The sequence below is a fragment of the Pelodiscus sinensis genome, chromosome 11, assembly GCF_052426305.1.
Source record: "Pelodiscus sinensis isolate ZL-2025 chromosome 11, ASM5242630v1, whole genome shotgun sequence".
Classification (NCBI taxonomy): Eukaryota; Metazoa; Chordata; order Testudines; family Trionychidae; genus Pelodiscus; species Pelodiscus sinensis.
Window position 1 is genome coordinate 2,809,006 of NC_143062.1, and position 26,597 is coordinate 2,835,602.

At 43.6% G+C, this 26,597-nt stretch overlaps 1 protein-coding gene across 1 annotated transcript in view; it reads left to right on the plus strand.

The window, feature by feature from the left end:
- Nucleotides 1–26,597, plus strand: part of NUP210 (nucleoporin 210) — a 104,447-nt gene that overhangs the window by 35,731 nt on the left and 42,119 nt on the right. Inside the window, exons 12-20 of the mRNA XM_075939667.2 lie at nt 1,914–2,069; nt 5,008–5,206; nt 7,048–7,193; nt 11,153–11,374; nt 12,713–12,886; nt 15,793–15,985; nt 16,375–16,481; nt 21,462–21,566; nt 21,922–22,023. Coding sequence (XP_075795782.2) covers nt 1,914–2,069; nt 5,008–5,206; nt 7,048–7,193; nt 11,153–11,374; nt 12,713–12,886; nt 15,793–15,985; nt 16,375–16,481; nt 21,462–21,566; nt 21,922–22,023 — 1,404 coding nt within the window. The remainder of the gene's footprint in view (nt 1–1,913; nt 2,070–5,007; nt 5,207–7,047; nt 7,194–11,152; nt 11,375–12,712; nt 12,887–15,792; nt 15,986–16,374; nt 16,482–21,461; nt 21,567–21,921; nt 22,024–26,597) is intronic.

Below are 26,597 nucleotides of genomic sequence, written 5' to 3' on the forward strand. Positions count from 1 at the left end.
GCGGGACTCCCCCCGCTTGGGCGGCTTTGCTCCTGTCCCCCTGGTCTGCTGGGGGAGGGGGGGTCCAGCAAAGCCGTTGGACCCCCTCCCCCCAGCAGACCAGGGACACCCGAGCAAAGCCGCCGCCAGGGGGACAGGAGCAAAGCCGTGGAGCGCGCTTGGTCTGTCCCGCTGCGGGCGTGATCCGCGGCTTTGCTCCTGTCCCCCTGGTCTGCTGGGGGTGGGGTGCAGCTAGTGCCCCCCCCCCAGCAGACCAGGCTTTTCTTGCCTACCCCGGGGTAGAGCAGCTGGGGGCTGCTGGGGTGGTCCCGCAGCGCCGCTCCGGACCAACCCAGCAGCACCCCAGCTGCTCTGCCCCAGGCGTCCTGATTCAGCCGCTGCTGGTCAGTTTCAGCAGCGGCTGAATCAGGATGCCTGGGGCAGAGCAGCTGGGGTGCTGCTGGGTTTCTCCAGTAGAGCCGAGGAGCGGCGCTACTGGAGCAACCCAGCAGCACCCCAGCTGCTCTGCCCCAGGCGTCCCCAAGTCTGCCACTGCTGAAACTGACCAGCGCTGACTACAGGAAGCCCGAGGCAGAGTTGCTCTGCCCCAGGCTTCCTGGAATCAGCCGCTGATCAGTTTCAGCAGCAGCTGACTTGGGGACGCCTGGGGTTCTTAAGATGAATCTGTATGTAAGTCAGAACTGGCGTCCAGATTCAGCCGCGGTTGAAACTGATCAGTTTCAGCAGCGGCTGACGCCAGTTCCGACTTACATACAGATTCAACTTAAGAACAAACCTACAGTCCCTATCTTGTACGTAACCCGGGGACTGCCTGTACAGATTATTCTGAGGACCTTATGCAGTGCAGGCTGATATTGCCCCAGAATCATTGTTTTAACATATCCTAATACCATTTAAATACTATGAATTCTGTAGTAATGATATAGGAATGTTACAGGTTGAGAATGACCTTTTAGAAGTAATATTGTCAAACTCAGTGGTTCTTGACTCAGTATGACTGTGAAACTGCAGCAATTAGGAGCGGATTGCTTTGATATCAGTAAGCCATCGAGTCACCATACTACTCATTGGGCAAAGTAATTCATCTCTCTTTAGACATAGACCATGAGACTGAATAATTAGCTGTCCCCACCTTGCTTCACAAAAATAAAATAGTTAAAATCTTGACAATTTAACTTAAAATATTTAATGAACTGGAAAGTTCTGATTCTTGGGTATGGCCCCATTGGACCTGAACATCACGGTGTGGCAGTGACTGAATCCTTTGAGTGCCTGGCTGAAGATGTCACCTCACCAGTGTATTGCTCAAACGTGGGCAGTCTGTATCACTATCGCTCACTGCTGCCCGATACATTCCTGGAGCAATATGTATGCAGGATGTATATAGAAAGACCTGCTAACATACCCTTCAGGCTAAAAATAAAGATGTGATGACAGCAAAAAAAATCAATTTTTCCCTTTTCTCTTCTCTCTTCTTTTGCTTTTTAGACTTCTCAACAATTCCCATTGGTAGAAGCCAGTTGCCATAGGTACAGCAGGTTAGCTGCACTGAGACCTAAAATTGTCCACTTGACTGTCTTTGGCTTTCAACAACAGAAAATTAATCAGAGTTCTGAAAAATACAGCAATCACACACGCCGGGACTGTGTTTGTGCTGACTTGTGAAATGATATGCTGACTGCAAGTGCTATTAATCACTGGGGTCTTCGAACATTAGAATTTTGCAGCAGTGTTAGAGAGAGACGTTTAGTTTAGCAGCACTGATGAACAAAATGTCCATGTGTGAAGGAATCTGAAATTAAAATGAATGGGGCTTTGCTAATTTCAATTTTGGAGTCTCAGTTTAATTATATTTCCCTGCGGGCACTCTTAACTCTGCTCAGGGTGTCTGTATTTTTTCCTTCATGTTTTAGGCTCACGGTGGAAGTGGAAATTTCAGCTGGTCCTATTCTAACCAAGCTGTTGCTACAGTAACTGTCAAAGGAGTCATGACAACTGGGAGTGATATCGGTGTCAGTGTTATACAGGCAAATGATGTTCAGAACCCACTGCACTATGGAGAAATGAAGGTAAATAGCCTTTCCTCTGGTTGCTTCTGAGAGTTGGCTTTAGCAGCTGTGGAGAAGGCAGGGAGAACGGTCAGTCAAGGAGCAGAGAATCTCTTAAATCACATTCCCTGGTCACACCTCCCACAGGTTTCTGCGTCCATGCCCTGCAACAGGCAAGTAGTCGGAGCTCACACTATTCGGGGCTCCTCTCAGACTATCTCTTCAATTATTATTTTAATGTCAGTCCCAGGGATGAAACTTAGCCCTTCTCTTTTACCTCCTCTCCATGGAATGGATTTTCCCAGTTGAATTCTTTATAAAGTAACAATTACTCTTGAGCTACAAACCAAAAAGTCCACCTGATAACTCTGAGTAAAAATACTTTTGCCCTTCTCCCTCTCCCAGAAACAGTTTTCCCCCTTATGTTAAACTGGAATATGAGTTGCTCGGATCCTTAACTCAATTAATGTTTTCTTCATTTAAATCACTGCTCTGGGGTGGGGCTGGAGATGAGGAGTTCAGTATTCAGGCTGGCAAGCCATGACCCAGAGCACCGGGTGGGGGCAGCAGCCATGCACTCAGGGATGCGGCTTGCTTTTGATTCCGTTCCCTAGATGCTAAGGGAGCGAGGGGAAAGTGTTTATATCCTGTGAATGCATCTCACCTGCCAGCCAGTTGTGAGAGGAATGCATGGCATGGAAGCACTTCCCCCCCCGCTCCCTTAGTGTCTGGGGAACAGGATCAAAAGGAAGCCACGTCCTGGTGCACACAGCTTTTGCCCCTTACGGGCCGCGGTGGGCCCGATCCTTACTTTTAAAAACTTTCTGCAGACCTCGGACCGCAGGTTGGGACCCATTGGTGTACAATACAGTCATAAATAGAAAACACCTCACCTGGGATATGCTTATATATGCCAAGCAAACAATGCCTAATGAAAGACATAATCTGGCAAGCAACCTCTCACCTTTACATCCAACTGAAATGATCATAAAGAAAATGCTGTTTAGTTCCTAGAGAAGGTGGCAATTGATTTATGAAGAGCATTTGCAGACTTGGAAGAATGTGCCCATTGAACAGATGCATGGATATAATTTAGCAGCTGGCATGGAGCAAACTGATTGGATTAAAATTGAAGACATTGGTGACCCAAAATGCCTAATCACATTTAGGACTTCTCTTATCCAGCATAGCTAAAATCCTGCAGGTTCCACATCATGCCCTGGTTTGTGTGAGCTCCTTTTGGCAAGAGTGTATGTGCTTGTCAAATTCTCCACCACTGTCTCTTACTGAAAAGAGAGCTATTTAAGCAGCCAGACCTCTGTTAGTTAATATGAGTGTAATTGGGAAAAATCTTTAGAAACAAATCTTGCTGGGTAAAACTGCATCTGTCTTTACAGGCTGCACCAGCTTGCTTTTAATGTATTTTATGTTAAGTACATCAATTTTCCAAAATGTAGTTTAAATGGACATTAAACACAGTGTTTAAATGTGTAAACAGTGATGTTCTTCTGGCCATTAAACCAGTACTAAAGCAAGATGGAACTGACTTTACAATCTTTCTGTGACTCTGTATCCACATTATCTGTGCCCCAAAAACGTCACTTTTTTTAGCTCTGTGACAGTTGCCTGCAGGAGGTTCAGAAATTATGTTTTTAATTAAAACTTCTATTTCCAAATACAGAAGTTTATAGACAGTAATAACTTGAAACAATGCTTTTACCATGCAAGCTTTTAGAACAGTACATTTAAGCAAACAGAGCATCATCTGGAGGTACCAAATATCTGTGTTAACGCATTCCATGTTATGTGTGCAGTTTGGAGTAAGTTGAAGTGTTTGAGGTGGGAGCTTATCTGCTGACCTTGAGGAGCAAGTCATAAGAATAGTCATTTATGTTCCATAAGGGTTGCAGTTTTAACACCATGCCATATGGTCCAACAAATTACCCTGAAGCTTTTGGCAGATGGTTTGAAAAGTTAAAGATACTGCAAATGGAAAGCTTTGATCACAGCAATGTTACGAAACGCTACAAACCGTCTGTGATGGATTCTTTAACATTAGTGAGAACGTAACAAATCGGAGTAACAAATCCTAGCTGAGGGCCTGTTCATCAACACTTTGCATAACATCTTTAAATACTGTATTATTCACTAGGCTTCTAGGGTCAGGTGCTGCCTCTTACGTGTATAACCCCTTTGATGTCAAATAAGGGTTACCTGCATATCTAAAGGTTGCAGGATCAAGCTGCAGATTCTTTTATTTTGTGAGATTCCTGCTGTCATACCAAAATAACCCCAAACTATACCAATCATTGAGTACCCTCGACAATCTCTTAGATACCATTAAAAAATACTCCCTTGGATAGATTCTATAAACATAGGTGTAGGAAAAAAATTAATAGAACCTCCCACCAGAATTTCCCTCATATGCTGCTGCTATCTCCTTTCTTGGCCCAAAGCCCATTGAAACCAGTGGAAAGATTTATATTGAGTTCAGTGTAAGGGCTCAAGCCCTTAAACCAGTGGAACTTTAGCTCAGAAATGTCCTTTTGTCAGAATCTGTCTCCATGATTAACGGAGAGAAAAGGCACCACATCTTTAAAGTGAGCTGAAAATAAGAGGCAGCAGATTATAAGGTGCATAAAAGTAGGTGTGGGTTTCAGTGCACTCATGGAAAGAGCTATAGTCTGGCAGAGTATTAATATTTTAGGTAACTCTTCTAGTCACTTTTTGGCATCCCTTCCTGGCAGTTATAAGCATCGTCACTGGTGGGGTTATGAGGAGCATCTCTGGTGGGTCTCTGGAGGGTTGTTTCTAGCTCTCTTCTCTCAGAGGGAAGCTGGCTGTGGTGAGGTATCCTTGCGAGAGGATGTTTTTGGAGAAAACATAATTACGGAGTCTTAAATTTTCTCTCTGGTTCCTTATATAGTTATGTCTTACCTCATTGTTTTCTGTGTCTCAGGTGTATGTAACTGAACCTAGTGGCATGGAGTTCACACCGTGTCAAGTCGAAGCACGTGTGGGTCAGATACTGGAGTTGCCCTTGAGAATAAATGGCCTAATGAATATTGAAACCAGTGAGATGGTCACACTAAGTGACTGTTCACATTTCGACTTAGTTGTGGAGGTAGAAAACCGTGGTGTGTTCAAACCACTCCCAGGTGATTTTTTTTAAACTATTTATTCTGTTCAGATTACAAATAGAGGTGTTGCAAATGTAAATGATGTATCTACTTGTAATGACCTGTTTAATGTATTAATGGCAGATTACTAGACAGATGCCCAGCTGCAAATAGAGGCTATAAAATTGAAGATGTCTGTTTTTTATGGAATAGCATTTTATTTCTTTTTCTTTTAGTATTTAAGGATGCCAGAATCTCTGGCAACAAATAAGATTAGTACACTGAGGAATGTTCAGCTTCTCCAGCTGTTTCCTCCATTACAGCACTTGTCTGACCATAGTAAGGAATGTGCAGTCTCTTCTAAGTTTGCCATTACTGAATCCTCTTGTACTATCAGGCTGAGCAACTTTGTCATCTGGTATCTGCTGGACCAGATTATGTTGCACCCACAATCTTAGTTAGTTCTTCCTTGTGTTGTACTGTTGATCCAGCCAAAGTAGTTATTTGTTAGATTTACAGCATCTGCTTGCTGAAGAGGCAGCTCTTTTAAATGTCATATTTTCCTAGATTGTTTATGTACGTTATTTGCCATTGTTCTGTTAAAAAATCTAGTCAAAGCAAGGAGGAAAAAAAGGAGGAAAAAGGAACTGCACAAAATGCTTGGGTCAGTAAATGGGCTCATGCAATAAAATTTCATTTCTCTTAATCATTAACTTGAATTTAGGTAATGTATCATGCTATAAAGATTGTTTTAGCCATGCATTTTATTTGGGCTTAATTACACGCCAGTTTCAATTTAGAACAGCAAGGAAAAAATACTCTGCTAAAAGAATCAAATTATATTGCTCTGTATCCTAAAGAGATGACTGGTGTCCTTTTAGAGCAGTTTGGAAGGAAAAGAATAATAAAATTTGTGTTTCATAAGGTGGCTGTTTTGAGGGTAAGGACAATACATTATTCAATAGAGTTATGGGTAAGCCCATACCAGGTTCATAGCCATGAAAAATGCATCCCAGACTGTGAAATCTGGTGTATGATGTGCTTTTTACTCTATACTATATAGATTTCACAGGGGAGACCAGCGTTTCTTAAATTGGGGGTCTGACCCAAAAGGGAGTTGGGACGGGGGAGAGGGGGAGGTGTCATGAAGTTTGTTTTAGAGTTGTCATAGTACTGCCACCCTTACATCCATGCTGCCATTAGCTCTGGATGACTTGAGAGCAGTGGCTGTTGGCTGGGATCCTAGCTCTGGAGGCAGTGCCCTACCAGCAGCAGCACAGTGGTCAGGGTGACAATTCCATACCATTTGATCCTTACTTCTATGCAGCTGCCTTCAGAGCTGGGGGACTAGCGAATGGCAGCTGCTAACTGAGGACCCAGCTCTTCAGGCAGCAGCGTAGAAGGGGGAGTAATACCATACTATGCCATCCATACTTCTGCATTGCTGCTGGCAACAGCTTTGCCTTCAGAACTGGAGAGCTGGAGAGCCACAGCTGTAAGTCAGGAGCCCTACAGTGCTACAATCAGCAGCAGCACAGAAGTAAGGGTAGCAGTACCACAACCTCCCTCACAATAATCTTGCAACCACCCCACAACTTGTTTTCAGGTGAGAGTCCCTACAATACGGATTTAAATAGCTGAAATTATGAAATGTATGATTTTTAAAATCCTATGACTGTTAAAATGATCAAAACGGGGCATGGATTTGGTAGGGCCATGGCTATCGGTATTGCCTTTCCTCCATGGAGTCACAGAAATTATCTTTATGTATTCCCTGCATATTTCTAGCATAAATATAGTATTGCCAATGTTAAAATCTGTGTTAAAATGTCTCATTCTCCCCAATGTTTACTCTGTATTTGTCCGGGTTTCTTTGACAGGGAGACTTAAGCCAGGTTCTGATTTTTGCAGTGGCGTCAGGGTGAAAGCTGAGGCTCAAGGATACACAACACTTGTTGTTAGTTACACTCATGGGCATGTCCACCTAAGTGCTAGCATCACCATTGCTGCCTATCTACCGCTAAAAGTAAGCCTGTAGTAAGATATTTTCTTTGATTGCTGCTTTTAAAACAGTCCACTCTTGAAAATTCATTTAATTCTAACTGAGACTTGATATTCTATAGCTAGTAATGAGACTGAGACAGTCCTTTGACTTGATGTCCCAGTTTAGGTAATTATGTTCCTTAAGTATTTGTGTAAGTCCCAGTGACTTAAGTGCTTTTTGGAATTAGGGTCAATACTTAACTGCAAGAAGTTTGTTTTCTGTACCACAGCTTATATCTTTGAAATGATTTTTGTCCAAATCAGTACCCCCAAGGAATACGAAGGGCTTGCTAGAATTCTGTCGTGGGATAGTGCGCTATATTTCTGTTTCTTCCTGAGTTCACAAATAAAAATGAGTTTGGTGCTATCTCAAAACAATCACAGGTAGCAGAAAAGAAAAGACTATGATTACAATAGCACGGAATACTGCCAGTTTGAGTGTGGATTTGGTGGCAGAGTGGTGCATATTTTATGTGAGAATAGAAGACCTGGGTGCACATGCTGTTCAGACTACTCCTGTTTCTAGCTAGTTTAGCTGTTCCCTAAGGTTGTGTCTGCACTACAGCATTATTTCGAAATACCAGCAGGGCACCCTGGGAAGGGCTGGAGTCCTCCAATTTCAAAATAAGCATCTACACAGCGCTTATTTCTAAATAGCAGTTTCAAAATTGGCGCTATTTCTCGGTGAATGAGGTTTGCCAATTTTGAAATAAGCCCTCCGCTATTTCGAATTAATTTTGAAATAGCAGTTGGCTTGCATAGACACTAGGAAAGTTATTTTGAAATAACTTTGCTGTGTAGACATACCCTTACTTACATGAATGCTAAATTTGCCCACAGACATCTTACTTCAAACAGAAAGTATAAAAAGCACAGTAATGAAGCAAAAGCGGTGTATTACATATCTCAGTAAGAATAATATAAAATCCTGGGAGATGAAGATGCAATTTGGTAAATTTAATGGAAAAAGTATGCTGCTAAATGATAACATACAGTACAAGGCTTATAAAGAGGTCTGGACTTGTCAGTCAGTTCACAAAATTGAATCTTTCTGAACTCAAGATATATTTTGCAAAAAAACCCCCAAAAAACAAAAAAACCTCTTGAATTAATTACTCATCAGTAAACTTTGAAGTGGTGAGAGGTTCAAAGCATTCAGTCTATCTTTGCTTGTTTAAAATGATTGACAATCGGCCTAATAAGATAGTAACAAGAGCAGTCACAATTGCATGGCCACAGCAGCAAGTAGAAAGAAGCATAGCCTATGTAAACTGCAGTCAGAGCGCACACAATATTATTTGGCAAAAAAAGGCAAAGTCTTATAGTCTGTGTAATCTGTGAAATGGAGCATTTTTTCCCATATATTTCACCACTGGACAGATTACAAAGTAAAATAAGAACCTGATTTTAAAGGACAGTATTTGCAAGTCACCGGAATGATTAAGAAGCATAGAACAGCATGTCAACTTCTTAACTAGACACTAACGACTGAATCCACAAAGGCTATTGCTGATACATGTGGGGATAATAGTGGTTCAGAATCTGAAATTAATTTGCATACAGCTAGTGATGACTTCACTTGAAAAAGATGCTATTCTGTCCAAGACTAGTTTCAGCAGCATTGATTAGAGTAAAATAAATCCTGTTATACCAGTTTGGAGTTGAAAAACATAACATTTGTGTTATCCCCAGAGCTCATTGTAGAGATTAATGGACCAGAATAAGTTCTGTCCAACAATCTGAAAGTGGATATCAATTTGGAAATACACAGTAGTCAGTCTTAACCCAGTGTACTTGACTAACCTCGTTACAATAAAATAAATAAGGGCCCATTTGCTGTTGTCTCCCACTTCCTTCCCTTGATTTCTGCTTCTCCTCTGCCAATGATCATTCCATCTTTTTAAAATTGATGGCTATATTTATTGCAATTTTACTTTTACAATGTATTCTAAATTCTGCTCTTGAGTACAACATAAAAAACCGAATGCACAATACAGTTTTGTAGGTTAAAGAATTAGGCAAGCTGTTGGATGTCTGAAGATTGAACACAGCATACACAGTACAGTCAAAGGATTAAATTGACATGGAAGAGTTTATACGATTGGATATCTATAATGTATTAAAAAGGAGTGGGGATTGATTGTATGGGAAAAAAGTTACACAAATTACATCAATTGAAAAATGAGTTTCATTTCTCAGTGTTAAAATGCACACAGAATGATTACAAACTGGAATATACCCATTTTTGGGAAGCAATACATGGATTCCATGTCGGATCAAATAAATCTTTTTTTAAAAAGTCTAGATCCTTGTATGTCTTGTCAGACAGGAAAATATTGAGATTTACAGAACAGAATAAAAAATCCCATTGGTTTAAGATATTATCTATAAATATGCATAAAATAGAAGCCTTTGGGTCATTCATTAGAAGCATTACAGATATGACTTCCGTGCTTCCCTTCTAGAGGCAATGAATAAAAGGAACATGAATTTATGGAAAGGGGAAGGATAATGTAATTTAGGGATTACTCAGAGTTAACTTTTCATTGTTGGCTGATGCTTAGGGTGCATCTACACAGCAGGGCTTAACTTAGTTCAATTTGCATAGCTTATTTCGAAATTGGGAGCATCTACACTGCACTTATTTCGAAATAGAGCACTCTTCCTCCAACATCTCCTCATGCGATGAGGATTACAGGAGTTGGAGTAAGAAGTCCTCCAGCTTGACGATATTTCAACGTTGTTGTGAAATAACAGCCTGCTGTGTAAATGCGGACTAAGCTATTTCGAAATAATGTTCCTGTGTTCTCCTACCCCTAGATAGCACAGTGAGAGCTCCTTTAAAAATATTTTAGAATTGTGGTTTTCAAACTGTGATCCATAGTACCCTTCCTTATTGTTGTCATCGGAAGAAAGAAATATTTGGATGTGTTAAAATGGGGTGAAGAGTCAGGCATTGGGAGGAATTGTTTTCCATCAAAACATCTCTTATTAAAGTGGAAGACAGTTTGGAGTCAATTAGGGGCAGGACAAAAGCACATGAATGAATAAACTTTACAGTTTTGGCAACATGTGAATGTCTGTGAAATGAGAATAACCTATGGGCATACAGTGAAAATTAGCCTGTGCCTAGAATTTATAAACATATTCCTCCAACCAACATGCACAAGTTCTTACAGAAAGAATTGAACCATCTTTATGTGCAGATAGACTATCCATAAGTCTTGGTCTGTGTTACTAACATCAGGTGGTGGAACACTTGAAACAAATGTTTGTGTATTAAAAAATAGTACCAATTTCTGTGTTGATTTCCATTGCAGGCAATGTTAGTGAAATGGGGTAGGATTTAAATCAGTGCAGAATTTGTCCTTCGTATTCTTGTAGGGTTTTGAAGTGAGACTTCAGCTTCATTTAGTAGGGTAAATAAAGCCAGGGTGTAAAATACAGGTACTAAAGAACAGCTGTACTTGGGAGATTTATCAAGCTGAATGGCTTCAAAGAGGACACAATCTTGGCCCTATTTAAGTCAATAAGAAGACTACCATTTACTTCAGTGGTACCAGTATTTCACCCAGAATCTTTTCCCTCTAGAGTAGTTTAGTTAGTGTAACGGAGGGAGATCAGAGAATTATGATCAATAGAGGAAAAACTCTGAGGCACTGTGGCCATAGCCCTAATGAACAAAGTTTACTTTTAACTGTTGCTATTTATTTTAGTACTGCTGTGTTCTGAACTAACCATAATTATAAAAGTTTTGGGAGAACAGGTTCATTGCCAAAACATAAATGTTAATGAAGTGACTCTTCTACTGAGAATGAGTAAAATGCCACAAAGTTTGGTCACTGATAGACATTCAGTGTAATGTCTGTCTCTCTAATCTAGCTGTCTTATCTTTCTATCTAATGGCATATATGAATGGGTATAACTTTTGTTCATTTCCAGACTATAGATCCATCTTCAGTTGCCTTGGTAACTTTGGGTTCTTCTAAAGACATGTTGTTCGAAGGTGGACCTAGACCATGGATACAAGAACCTTCAAAATTCTTTAGGAACATCACTGCTGAAGATACAGAAAGTATTGGTTTATCTTTATTTGGGCCTCCTACCTCTCGGAATCATTTCCAGCACTGGGTTAGAGTATCTTGCAAAACCCTAGGAGAACAAGTAAGTGTCAGAGGTATTTATATTATTCTCTGTCAAATCCTGGGCCAGGCTAATTGAGAATAGAAACCAGGTTGATTGCTTTATGATAAAGTATAGCCTCCAGATGATTGATAGTTTCTGTAAGAAGCCAGTATGAAACTTGAATAAGTACATAACTGCCAATTGCTTATGTACTTTGTTCAGTCTTAATATCCATGAGATTACGAAGACTTTATTGTAGTATGAAGCCGCTTCATAGTAACCTTATATCATGGAAGGTGTTCAAACAGATAATTCCTTATAACGGCTGTTGAATGTATTTACCGTGAATAGGATGATGGACAAAATAAATCTTTGGTGTAACTCCATTAATTTGAATAAATATTGATAAGTTCTGTCCATGGTATACCAATATGGCATGCCATTTGTCCAGTCACTTACGGGAAGGTGCCCAGATCTAATGCTCAGATTGGGTACACACAGCCAAGATCCATTAGCACTTGTTTCTCCAGTATATAGTAGCAGTTACTTCCCCTGCCTACAGACACTGTTCAGTTTGTATATTGTCTTGCTTTGGTCTAAGTTTTAACCAGTTATTTAATCATCTTCCAAGGACTGTTCACTATCCCAGTGTACCTGGCACTCCAAAATGCATATTGCACAAACCCAATTGAATTTAGCAAGGTTAATCCAAAAGAAGCAGTTTTTTGCTGTTATCTCCCCAGTGAGAACTCTTGTAACAAAATATAATTTGGAACTTGATGATATAGAAATGGTCAAATTTGAATGATGTTGCAATAATTCAGACCAGTGGTTGATAGAGATTATTTGGAGGCAGCCAACAGGGAGAAAGCCCCAGGTGCCTGCACTTAATTCAGTCTAATAATAATGTGCGTATGAGAGAGAGCACGCTGTAGGGGAAAAATGAAAGAAAAAAACAAATGCAGTTTTTAAAGCTGCTGAAATGGTTTCAGGACCTCGATCCCTGTATTGGCTTCCTTTCCTTCCCGTGAGAGATCCCCTCGGTGACTGTCTTTACGAGCTCTGAAAGCCTCCTTGTTGTTTTGCTTTACGATGGTGAGATAGTAATAACCATGAAAAGGTCCTGAGGATTCGTGCATTGATATTGGTCTGGAGCAGCTTTTAAAATAAAGATGTCCTCTTCACTTGCCTGTCTGTGGTACAGAATCTGAGTGAAACATGAATTCATGAACCCTTCATATTATTGCTTGTTTATTCCATCTCCACACCAGGAAATTACAAATGCCTCTAGTAGGATGGTTGTACCTGTAAAACATACTGACACCCAGTTGTTCTTTGCTTTTGTCTATCTTGTTGACTTTTCCAAACGTTATACAGGTGATTGACTTAACAGTTGGAAATAAGCCCACAGTTACCAACCCTTTTCCAGCCATCGAACCTGCGGTTGTGAAGTTTATCTGCGCAGCCCCTTCACGACTCACTTTGACTCCTGTCTATGCAAATCCTCAGCTTGACCTCTCCTGCCCTTTGCTGCAACAAAACAAGCAAGTGGTAAGTTTGCCCTGGAAGAAATACCACAGGAGTTTTAGAGGTTCTTTGCACCTCTGAAAGGAAAATTGTGCCTCCCTGTGGCCATCTCCCGAAACAGGCGTGCTCACAAGCTGTAAGAGCAGTGATAATGATCACCTGTGTTCTGGCCAGCACTCATTTCAACTCCACCCGTACTGGGAACAAAAATAACTAGAACACAGGAATATTAAAAGGATTGTTGGTGTGTATGTGTACGGGTGTGTGGGATCTGTATGCAAAACCACATGGGTCATGTCTTCTGACCCCCAAGTTGCCTCTGTCAGAAGGCCTCTGGAGTGATGTCTCCCAGGAGTTTGTGGGTCATCTGGGATAAGGACAAAGGAACTCCGCCCTCTGTGCTGTGCATGGGTTTCTTGCAAAATTTGATTTCATTCTGTTATTTTCCTTCTCTTGACCTCGTTGTTGGTGTGTACTTCATCCTCGTTTTGTATTTTTCTTTAAAAACAAAATGCAGGTCAGCTGCCCTGCTGTTCAGCCTTTAAATGCCTTTAACAGCTATTTCTGGCCACCACAGTTGTTCCTTATACCCTCTGATTCAAATCTGGATAGTCCAAGTTTTATTGTAAACATAGATCCAGATTTTAAAATGGTTGTGAATATACATATGTGCCTAACATGTATGATCACGACTGCTGGTGTACAAATACCTATATATGTACACGAATTAGCATGGGAGAGAGTGTTGTGCAATGAATTTGGGCATATGTAAAAGTTCATGCATACTTGAAAATTTGGGCCAGAATATATAGGTAATCCTTGGTGGTTATGACAACATTAAGGACATATGACTCCATCATCCAAATGAGGAACACTTTTTGCTCCCCTGCTAGCATATGACATTCATGGCATCCTAGTATCAGTACTTCATAAGTAAGGCTAAAACAAAATACAGGACTATGTAGCACTTTAAAGACTAACAAGATGGTTCTGTATTTTGTTTCAGCTACCCTAAACTAACACGGCTCCATTTCTATCACATAAGTAAGGCTGTGAGTCTTTCATGGAAGCAGTCTCCCTCTCCCCTCCAAGCACCTAAGATTTAGTTAAGGGTATTTAAGTGTGCAGCAGCGGTTAAAAAAGCAAACAGAATGTTAGCAATAATTAAGAAAGGGGTAGAGAATAAGACCGAGACTATCTTAATGCCTCCTTACAAATCCATGGTATGTCCACACACATGTGGTCGTCTCACCTCAAAAAAGATAATCTTGGCATTTGAAAACTTCAGAAAAAGAGCAACAAAAATTATTAGAGGTATGGAACAGCTGCCATATAATCAAAATTAATAAGACTGGTACTTTTCAGCTTCGAAAAAAGACGATTAAGGGAGGATATGACAGAGGTCTATACAATTATGGCTAGTGTAGAGCAAGTAGATAGGAAAAATTATTTATTAGCTCTCATAACAAAGGAACTAGAGGGCACCAAATGAAATTAATAGGTAGCAGATTTAAAACAAACAAAGGAAGTATTTCTTGACACAATGCACAGTCAACCTGTGGAACTCCTTGACAAAAGATGTGAAGTACAAGACAATAACAGGGTTCCAAAAAGCACTAGATAAACTTATGGAGCAGGGGTTCCCAAACTTTTTGACATGGGGACCAGTAAATCCATTCACGAGCTTTTGGACGACCTGTAACATTCATTTGCATATTCATTAAGCAAATTACGAATATACAAATACGGTGGTTTTGGTCCTCCCAAAGCCCCCAGAGCCAGCTTTAGCAAAGCCCTGAACTTTCCTGCTCACTGCTGGCCGATTCTCCCCCCGCCCCCCCCCCCCCCCCCGGCCAGCCCATCTGTCCCTGCCAGCCGATTCTCTCCCGATCTCTCCTGGCAAGCCCTGCTGCCCCCGTGAGCTGGCCCCCCCCCCGTGATCTCCCCTGGCCCAGCCCCACTGCTCCCACCCCCCCGGCCAGCCCCGCGGTCTCCCCCAGCCAGGCTCACTGCCCCCGTGAGCCGGTTCCCACCCCAGCGATCTCCCCTGGCCAGCCCTGCTTCTGCCAGCCAGTCCCCCCCACCCTGCGATCTCCCCCAGCCAGCTTCACTGCCCCCACCAGCCGGTTCCCACCCCCACGATTTCCCCTGGCCAGCCCTGCTTCTGCCAGCCGGTTCCCCTCCCTATCTCCCCCGGGCACCTCCACGGCCCCAACCCTGCTTCCCTGTGGCCCATAACCAACCCCTCCTCCCTCCCTCCACAGCCAGCAATAAGAGCTCACCTGCTAACCCTCACTATGCTTCTGCCGGGAGCCTGAAACATACGGCTGCATCCGCCCAGCCCGGCTGAGGGCCTGGGGATCCCAGCGCTGCACGGACAATCCGGGAGCCCGGAACACCCTGGCAGCCACGCTGAGGCCCGGTATTTTATTCCCGCAGCCCAGTCTGCGGCCCATAGTTTGGGAAACGCTGTTATCGAGGATAGGACCACCAATGGCAGCTAGCCAGGATGGGTCGGAATGGTGTGCACCACTGTACTAGTAGGCCTTAGAAAGATTTATAACCCTGACATGCATCCTCTATGAAATAGCCGTTGAACATCTCCAGGCCTAGTAGACTCATTTGGTGTACACCACTCTTTCCCCTTCTCCCCACCTCCCCAAAAAAAGTTGGAGTACAGTCTCATATGGCTTTTCTTTAGTGACTGGTTTAACATTAAGTTTTTATGAAATGTTCTAATGACAAAATTTTGCCTTAATCTCATAAAACTCAAGAAGATGATGTCTTTGTGAAAGTTGCCATTCTGCTCCATAGAACTGTTTTTTAAGGATCCAAAGGATCCTAGCATCTCTTCACTTTCCAGTCTAAATTATAATTGTGGCTTTTTTTGTTGTTGTTTTTGTTTTTGTTTTTGTTTTTTAACTTTTCAGGTTCCTGTTTCAAACTATCGCAATCCAGTATTGGACTTGGCTGCTTATGACCAACAGGGACGTAAATTTGATAATTTCAGTTCCCTTGATATTATCTGGGAATCGACAAAAATTTCCTTAGCCAATATTGAGCGCAGTGTGCCGATGGAGCTGTCTCTGAAAGAGGATGGAAGTGGTCAGAAGAAAATGCATGGTACAGACCAGTGAAGTTTACATACTCTTTGTTTGGAGGAAGATTGGGTTAATCACAATTAATGATGTGTGCTCTAGGGCCAAGAAAATGGAGTTCCCTAATCTGACCTGCAAAACATTCCATCAGCTTTAATTTTTTTTAAAGCATGTTTTCTAAGTGGATGTGAAGGTTTTCTAAGAGAAATTTGCATGTAAAAATATCTTCAGCTGTTTAAAAATGTATAAAATGAAAATGGAAAAGCTGTTGAGCATTAATTTTAATGGCCATAAACCCCCCCCCCCCATGCCCAAAAGCCTGATTAATATGATTTCAGTCGAGGTGCTTTAAGCTAAAATGTAGTAAACGGCTCTTCTTGTTGTTAATCTGTGTCGCTTTGTTTTTTTTTTCAGGTTTGCAAACTGTTTTAGTTCATCGTGAGTCTGGAACAACTGCTGTCTCTGCTACTGCGACAGGATACCAGCAGTCTCATCTCAGTGCAGCTAAAGTGAATCTACCGGTACTTTGAAATATAATTTACTCTCTGTTTTTCCCAGAGTGCGCTTCCTTGTTGTATTATGCTTAATTAGTTTTAAAATAATAGGATAAGCCTTTATTAGCTTCTTCCCAAGACAGGACCCCATCAATCTATGTGTATTACATCCCCAGTTGTGTGTTTTTTTATTCTTAATTATTTACCTACTTTAAATATAGCTGTTTTTTCTCTTCACAATCTGAATAAGAGGATTGTAAAGAATTTTCTTTACTTTATTTCACTTAATTTTCTTAGACACAGGATTTCTTTAATGTATTGGTCAATTGTTTGATACAGCTGCCATTGGGGAAATGAATGTATTTAGGATGTAGTTGCAAAATTAGAGTAGAAGATTTCAGCATGTGCAACTTTGACACATGGATGATTGTCACACTGCTTCTCTGTAGTTTGACTTGATATGTGTGTATTAAAACAGTGTAGTTATGATTTATATAGGACTATCCGTATCCTGGGATGGGATGTACATGCTACTTGATGAACATAGACACACAAAAAACAATAGTACCTGATTTGAAATGCTTAACTCGGTAGACATTTTATAAACACAGGAAAGGGTAGCAGCAAAAAGCATTCTCCATAGTTAGTGAAGTCTGACTTAAATATATGACTTAATTTTTGAAAAGTTGTATATTTTTAAACTGAAGGAGGACAGGTGGGATGAAGTAAGACTTGTACACAGCAAGTTACTAACATACAAAAACCAAATCCAAACAAATGAAAAGAACCCTGCCTCATATATTGCTTCCCTTGGAGATGTAATTACTCGTGTAAAATAGATTAAATAGTGTTGGGGCTTTTGCTAACATTTTTCTAAGTGGTTCTTTAAAACCCCGCTAAGGGCATAGGTGTATGTATGATTCAAGCGAAGTGCAGAACTTATTGCCTGGGAGTCTGACGTTACCTTAGCTTATAACAGATACATTTGGACAGCAGTCATGTGAATTCCTCCCTGCTTTGTTAGTATGCTCCAGCTTTGCTCTGGAGGTGAGATCTTGGAGCAGTGGGAGGATAATCAGAATTGCCATTCAGTCCTTGGCTCTGCAGTGAGATTGCCAGCAAGGATTGCAATTAGTTCCAGTTTGGAAGTTGGTTTGCATCATGTGGGCATATGTCCAACTAGAAATTAGACTGTAACCAACTCTTGAAAGCCTTCCGATGGTAATCATTCTTTTGTTCACTATTACAAAGAAAAAGGTGTAAATTTACAGAGGCTTGGTGTGTCTGTGTCCTCTTTTCTCCCTCCCCCTCCCCCCCGATCTATTCAGTCCCTCTTCTATAATTCCTTTAAGGCTGTGGTCACCAACCGGTAGATCGCGATCTACCGGTCGATCTCAGGGGCTCTAAGAGTCGCTCTTGAGCCCTCTCTGAACTGCGCGCCTTCACAGTACATTTAAATTTGATTTCCTCATTTGAGGAGCAGCTACTCACCGAGCAACAACACAGGTGAGTAGCTGCATGGAATAGTGGGAGCTGGGAGGTCGGAAGGGCTGAAACACCCCGGCCAGCTGGCTGTGGCTTTCAGCTGAAAGAGGCTGCCTCACGCTCCAGCTGATCGGGCAGCTTCTCCTCTGTGCCTGCCCACGTGGAGTGTGGGGCACCCTGGCTAAGCGCCATGGCCAGCTGGTCCTGGCGCTCAGCCATGGTGTACCACGCTCCGTGGACAGGCGCCGAGGAGAAGCCGCCCGGTCAGCTGGAACGCGGTTCAGCCTCCTCTGGGCTGAACGCCACAACCAGCTGGCCAGGCAGCTTCTCCTCTGCACCAGCCCCTGTGGAATATGGTGCACCCTGGCTGAGCTCCATGGCCAGCTGGCCGGGCAGCTGCTTCTCTTCGCTCCAGCCCGGCTGCCCTGGGCTCAGCCCAGGGAGGCTGTGCCTAGCTCCAGAGAAGACAGCCCGGAGGGAGTGCGGGTCGGAGGCTTCCCTCCGTGCCTGGTGTAGGGAACTCTCTGCCCCCCAACCTTGTTTCCTCTCCCCTGCCCCAAACCTGTCCCCCGCCCTTCTGCCCTCCTGTTCCCTCTCGCTTGCCCCCCTGCCCCGCTGCAGAAACCTGCCCCCCAGCACCCTGCCCCCCCTGCAGAAACCAGTTCTCTCTGGCACTCTGTCCTCTACTGCAGAAACCTGTCCCCCTGCTCCCCTCTGCAGAAACTTGTCCCCCCCCCCCCCCAACACCCTGTCCCCTGCTGCAGAAACCTGTCCTGGCACCCTGCCCCCTCTCTCCTGCCCCCACTGGCACCCTGTTCCCTGCCCCAGAACCCACTAGCACCCCTCCCCAGTACTGTGTCCCCTGTTCCCAAATGACTTTTCTATGGGTCAGTGACCCCTGACTCAAGGCAGGTTCCCTGCCATTCTCATCAATAAAGACAATGCAGAAACTTTTTGTGTTTAACATAGTATTCTATTTAAAAATGAAGCCTGGCCAACAAACCCCCAATTGAGGCCAAGCCCCCATCTGGCCACAACCACTCCTGCACTCCCCCTTCCCCAGACCCTAGATCTGAGCCTATCAAACACTAGAACCCCCTGCCCTGAGCCCCTCACATACCCCAACCCAAATTCCTGCACCCTCACCTCCACAAGCCTGTCACTTGCTTAGTATCCCAACACTGCCCGGCCTGGAGCCCCCTCCCCAAGTCAGTGTCCCCTTCTCCATCTGCTCCTGCATCCAGATATCCTCCCAGAGCTTGCACCTCTCACCCTTCCCACACCCAAATCCCTCATTCCCACCCCAGAGACTACACATCCTGTCTCAACCCAGCAGGGGTCTGGCTAGACTGCAGGAGTTTTTCAGGATTCTGGAGATATCCCAGAAAAACTCTTCTGCATCCAGGGTTGCGTTTGTTCTTCCGCTCTTTTAGTGGAATAGCAAACAGGCTCTTTCGGTCACCCCTATATTCCTCTTTCCACAAGGAATAAGGGGGCTTCCAAAAGAAGGTTTTTTTCTGACATTTGGTCCAGTCTAGACAGGCCAAAAGTTGGAAAAACTTCTTCCTACAGAAGAATTAAAAAAAAAAAAAAAAAAAAAAGCAGCAGCAGTATAAGGATTGGGGATGGCAAGTGATGGAGAGGAGGAGAATAGAGAGGTCGGGGCTTCAAGGAAGGTGTGGGGTGGTAAACCTTGGCTTGGTCTGTCATTTAAAAAGTGATCTTGGGTGTAAAAAGATTGGAGACTACTGCTTTAAGGAAAGTGGAATGTAATAGGAACATTCGGTACCCAGGTATTACTATAGAATCCTTCACATTCCACCTTATTAAGCCAAACAAATAACAATTACCCTATATGTCATCATTTCAATGCCAGACATTAGGTATGCAATCTCAGAGACTGACAGAGACCTAAAAATAGTGAATTTGTAGAACTTTTCTTTATGAACTTAGAAAATTATTGTTTTTTTCACTCAAAATGTGAAGGGCTGATTTCTTGGGCTATGTTTCCATAAAGCACCTGCACAAAGTGACTTCGCACAGCTCTGAGTTACCAGGTTTCAACTTTCATTCATTTTGAATTCCAGATCTGGCTGAAACTGTATTTTGCCAAGGCAAAATGGTTGCAAAGCCAGTTTCTGGTATTTACACACACACACATCAGTGATTTAAATGACATAAAATACTGGGGTGTGTGTGTGTATGTGTGTGTGTGTTTTCTCATTCTGGCAAAGAAAGTTGGCACTTCTTTTTCTTTATTAATAGCAAAAAAACCCAAACTGAATATCTGTTAATTGCTATGCTAATTAAGATGTCTTGACTGACTGTCCTCTCTTTAAGTAAAGCACCCAAGTGTTTCATTGTGTGTGACATCCCTCTCTAAATTGAGCAAAATAATTTAACTAATTAGGTTGAATGAGGATATAATATAACTTCCTCTGAAAAGACAGCTCTGCATTTTTCCTGCTTAACCTAATGTCCTTGGGATCAAATGATTAGTCCAAATTCTGTACTTCAATTTTGTACAGTGATTATGTACTTGCAAGTAATTGTGGGTTGATTTTATTTTTTTTGTTGATTTTTGTGGACAATTTATATGTAATTCTGAAAAGGAAATGTCAAAGGACAAAAAATATTCGGAATATAGGCTTCCAGCTTAGCAAAAGTTGCAACCTCAGGCATCCAAAATGTGATCTAATAAGCCCTATGCCTTTATGTCGATCATCATAAATTAATCCTTGCAAGCCCATAATGCACAGGCCTGCGCTCTTTGTCTTGCTCTTTTGCACATAATGCAGAACATTGTAGCATGTATTGTACACCTCTGTACACAGTACAGGCAACTACTGGTTGGACTTCCCTACTCTGTCACTCTTGGGACCTAACCAGTCCTGAATGAGGGATTTTGCCAGACCAGGGGAGGTCATTTCTGGCCCTCCTGCCACCAGCATCCCCGCCTGGCTTCCATCCTGGCTCAGTTCCTGTGCTTGCAGGCCTGCTATCATGAAAGCCCAAAACCTCGCTGCGATGGCTCCTGACCCCATCACTGCGGCTTCTGGGCCCGCCACCTCCTGCCCCACTGCCAGGGCCCCCAGCTCCAATGCAGCAGCCTGCAGCCCCGCTGTATCAGACTACTGCCACACCAGAGTCCACTGGCACTCCAGCTGCAGTACCACTGGCCCAGCTGGACTCCTGAGGCAGGGCTCTTGTCTGCCGGCACCCATACAGCCAGCCTGGCTGGGCTCCTGCCTCTGGCCCTCCACCTGGTCTCTTTGGTCCAGGAACATCTGTGGTCAAGCTAGACCACGGATGTTGCCAAACCAGAGAGGTACTGGTTTAGAGAGGTTTAACCTGTATATCTATATCTTTTCATCCTTGCACTTGTTCTGTCATCTAATCTCCACTTCTGTTGTTCCATTTATGCGTCTGTGTAATCCGTTCTTCCTTATGTAGGGGAGTATTTTACTCTCTTCTGTCTTTTAATAGCATGTTACCACAGTTGATCTGCCTTATTCCTTTCAGTATGAACCTCTTATCCCTGTGTCTGCCACTATTGAGTTGATACTTGTAGAAGATGTGAAAGTGAGTCCTAATCATCTTACAATCTACAATCACCCTGATGTCAAGGTAAAAAAATCTTCTTGCTAATTATTTTACTTTCTATCTTGGAGAAGCTGGAGTATCACAAATACAAGTTTCACAAGGCATAAGGGAGCGGTCGACAAAAGCTTCCCTTGTTGACCGATCCGCGTCTTGACTCGCGCGCGCTGTGCTGACGATCAGCTGAGCCGGCACAGAGCGGTGGCCATTTTTATTTTAATGAAGCTGGGAATATTTAAGTCCCCGCTTCACTAGCTGTGTCGGGTAGCCTATTTTACATGCCTCTGTCGACAGAGGCATGTAATCTAGACGTACCCATAGTGTTTACAGTTTTGGCAATGTTCTAAGAAGATGTAAGCCTGCATGTTTTTCTTTTTTGCAGGCAGAGCTACACATCAGAGAGGGTTCTGGGTATTTTTTCATCAACACCAGTGTTATCAATGTTGTGAAAGTGGCATATCAAGAAGCTCAAGGCATTGCTTTCGTGAGTAGAATAATACTTTAATGTATTTATTTTAGTGATCTGAGTGTGTTAATTTAATTGTTCAGTGTACCTTTTTGGTAGGATGAGAGAGAACTTTGTGTTCCTAATAAATTGTACTGTTAAATTATAAGGAGGAGGGAAGCACTTACCAAGAGATTGTAAAAATCCTTTGATTTTTCTTCCTTTTTAATGCTCTTCTATTTTCTAGTCTAACACCACATTTGACAGCAAGATCTATTGCACTCTTTACTGTCAAGATCTCTGAATGATGACTGTAGATTGCCCATCCTTTTGGTGAGGAAAAAGCAGGGTAGTTTACTTAGTTCTTCTTTGATTGAGTGCTCATGTGCCTTTCAATATATGTGTGCTCACACCTCATGCACAATTGTTTGAAGACTTTTTCCTAGCAGTATCCATCAGGTCAGTTGTAGCACCCCCTGTGGTAACACCTCATGGTGGTGTGCGTGCGTGCGTGCGTGCATGCGCGCGGGCGCTCTGACCAACCTAACTCCCACTTTGGTTCCTTCTTTCTGCCAGTGATGGTTGTTGGACTTCTTGCTTAACAAGTCATTCTTTCCTAGTGTGTAGTTAAAGTTCTTTGTTGTGTGGATAGAGTAATCAGTTAGTTAGATAGTATCTTTGCGGGGGTTTCCCATCAAGCCCCCATTATCTGTGGGGCATGCCACTGCCCCAAGGTTTAAACAATGAGTTAAGTGCAGGAGGAACAGTTTGCAGTGTTTTGGAGATGGCATAGAGCACCAGCCTCAGTGCGGGTCACTTTGGCCCTGAGACAGAGGAGTGCTGGGATTATTGGCACCGCACTCTCACATGTAAGCCAAGCTCCTGGACACGGCACTGCTCCCATTCACCAGTGCCTAAGACCAGCCGAGGACGCTCTCTCTCCAGGAGGCCTCCCACACAGTGCCAAACCTGCCCAAGTCAGACACCTTGAATTCGGTGCCCAGAGCGGGGACATCACGGCCAGTGTCAGTTGACTCTCCGGAACTCATGGAGGGCGACCTCCACACCTGACACCTTTGAGGCTGTGCAGAACCGCACTGAGTTTACGATGTCGATGTTCACAGCACTCCAGCAGCCCTGTCTTTTGCCAATGGCATTACCCATGACACCACCGCCAGTAGTGGCACTGGCTCTGGCACCGCCTCAGGGACTGCCTCTGGGACTGGCGTCGGCACCACAGTTGGCTGCCGCTGCGTCAAGGACAGGAGCCCCTCAGAGCACCTTCCTGCCAGCATCAGTGATGGTTCCTACAGTTCCTTGCATGGTCCCTGCTGTGGCTCTCTCAGCACCGGGCCCTTTCTCTGCATTGCCGATGCCAAGGCACTGAGGCAAGCTGGCTTCCATGAGCCAGCATGGGAGTTCATCGTGGCACTGCGCCCCAGTGCTGTCAGGCTCCGCCCCTTCCTGATCAGCATCGGCTTACACATCGGGCTCGGAAGCTGAGTCCTTTGTAGCCCGCAGCTTTCGGTACCGCTCCAACTCCCGGCACCATTCTCAGCACCGAGATTCCTCATCAGCTCTGGTGCAGGCTTAGCCACTCCAGTGGCAGACGCCGGTGCAGTGGCCCTTGGATTCTGTGGGCATACCACCAGACCCCAGGGCAGGGCCTGTCTTCCATGGCTCCCTCAGTGGCACCATCAGCCTGTATGGCACTGTCAGTAGCAGCTTCTATGCCGGTGCCAGAGGTGCATGCCTGCACCAACCCAGCGTGACCTGCCAGATGAAGGGGAAGAGATGGATGGAGAACCAGGAGAGACCCCCCACACACACACTTCTGGTAGCATCCTTGTTGTCGCATGAGGCGGTGGTGGGCACCTCATTGTCCTTACTCTCAGTGAATGCTTGTGCCCATCAGGATCTTCTGAGGTGAGTGGCCCAAAACCTTAGGCTTCAGGCGGAGGAGGTAATGGAAGAGGCAGACCCCATCGTAGATGTCCTCTCGTCAGAGCTTCCAACAAGGGTCACACTTTGTATTATTAAGAACACCCAGACAACATATGAATGACCATTCTGGGTCAGACCAAAAGTCTATCTAGCCCAGTATCCTGTCTTTTAACAGCGGCCAATGCCAGATGCCCCAGAGGGAGTGAACAGAACAGGTAACTATCAAGTGATCTCTCTCCTTTCATCCATTTCCAGCCCCTGACAAACAGAAGCTAGGGATACCATTCCTACGCATCCTGGCTAATGGCCACTGATGGACCTATCCTTCATAAATTTATCTAGTTCTTTTTGAGCTCTGTTAAAGTCCTGGTCTTCACAACATCCTCTGGCAAGGAGTTGCACAGATTGACTATGCACTGTGTGAAGGAAAGCTGAGATGTTCAGATGTGCTTGGTACTAACCTAACTCAACTCTCTGGTAAGTCAATTGCAATTTGACTTAAGTGGAAGCAAAGTCCGGCCAGTTCTGAGTGGTTTGGTGAATCCCAGCATAAATGCTTTCCAGATAAATGAGACCTTCACAGAGAGGTCCAGCACTGAAGTTTGAGAATTTTGTCTTTCTCCTTTCCATGGTACTTCAGTCTGTTTCATGCTACATTTTGCCCCCAATCTAGAAATTTTTCAAGTATTACGAGAACCAGTATGGGTATGTCTACACTTGTACCCTAGTTCAAACTAGGGATGCAAATGTAGGTATTCAAAATAGTCAATGAAGCGGGGATTTAAATATCCCGCGCTTCATTAGCATGATCTCACGTTACTCTGATCAACAGCTGTTTCAGAAGTGAAAGTGCGCGCCGGGATGCGTTCAACCCAAACCCCTTGGTTCGAATTAATGTTACTCAGTCATTTTTTGAGGATTATAAATGCATTTCAGCAACTTGCTTTTATTGTAATAATAAAACTAGCTACATGTCTGGCGTCCTATCTTTATTTCAACACATATTGCCATAACTCTAGCAATCTGCATCGTTTTCCACATGGTCAGTCCAACTTTCCTATCGTATGACTTTCATTGTATATGTCCTAATATGCCTTCAGAAAGAACAGAATTAGAAATGCAAATTAATCAGAGAGTGTGTGTGTGTGTGTGTGTGTGTGTGTGTGTGTGTGGTGGTGATAATTTCTCACAATTGCTGGCTGTTGCTTTTTTGAGTTGAACTGGATTTTTACAGCAGATGGTACGTTTGGCACTTTTCAAGGAAGAATTAACTGTCTTTTCTTCCTTAACTTCTTTCCCAGGGATGACGACAATACTCCCAGCAGTTCTATATTCAGGTTTTTTTACATCCTGTCTCAGCAAACAAATATTTAAAATATTTTCTCTGTGTTCAAGTCATCAACGTTTAGCATGTCCCCAAGGTTATTTTTGCACGTGTGTGTCTGTGAGGATTCCACTAGAGGTGTGTGTACACGTGGGATTGGATTTTGTTTTGATGGGGATGAAACTGGAGCTATTCTTGTGCCATGTGAGTCTTCAATTCCATATAAGGGAGCATAAAGGGCATAAATTGAGGGAGGGCGCAGCTGCTACCCTCCCTCAATTTCATCTTGCTGCCCTTGGCAGCATGACCGAACCTTGATATGGTGGCTGGCTCTCGTGTTGAGCTCCTTATTTGACTGATGCGGCGGGTAATCCTCATCCCACTGTCCAGAAAGAATAGCTCTTGCTAGGCACGTACAGCAGGGTCCACACCAAAGTAAGGATTTAAAATCCCACTTTAAAAGTTAACAGTTAACCAGTGGACCAGGCCATGGGTAGGGGCTGTTCTGGTCCAGCCAGGCTGCTGGTTAACCAGTTACACCGGTAAGCATGCCAGGAAGGTGAATGCTTGCCAGGGAACTGGTTAACCTTTTTCATCCCTATACTGAAGCACCCCCAAAGAAGAAAGAACCATTACTCATCCTGTAGTAAGGGTGGGTCTTCAAGATGTTGTCACCAGAGCATGACTCCCACCACTCTCCTTCCATCCCCATCTCAGCAGTGTGGGCTGCGAGTTGAGGGAACTGTGAGACGGGTCAATGTTGCTCTCCTTTTGTAACCTCGTACAGGATCATGAAAAGGCACAAGGTGGTCCTGAGGGACAGTGGTATTCCCAAGAATCCAGTTTTACACAGGGTGCTTCCCTGCGATGGGATCGACACTGACTGCAGCAACTCGGAGAACTCCAGTTACTGTAGGACAAGGAACTTCCCTCTGCAGAGACTGTTGAAAGTCCGTGGTCCTTGGAACTAAATATTACATAAGGTGAAAGGGAATCATGAGGAAAGTCAGCACATGCCTCAGTAGGGGTGAGATTAGATGCTACAAATCATATTTAAGGCTGTGCAAATTTAAATTGCCACCATTGACAGAGCAAATAGGCAAATCGTGATACATTGTATAGGTCTGTTATTTGGGGGATGGATTGGGGGAGCTGGTATACAGATTACAAATACAAGTCTGATCAAGGCTTGTCAGTTTGCAGATAACAGACATTTCATCCCAAATACTTTTAAGTAATGAGTAATTTTGCAGAACTGTAGTTACAGATACATGGAGACCTTGCAATCTAAAAGCTGCTGCATCCTAGTTAAGAACGCAGACTACAAAATATAAGCATCATTTGC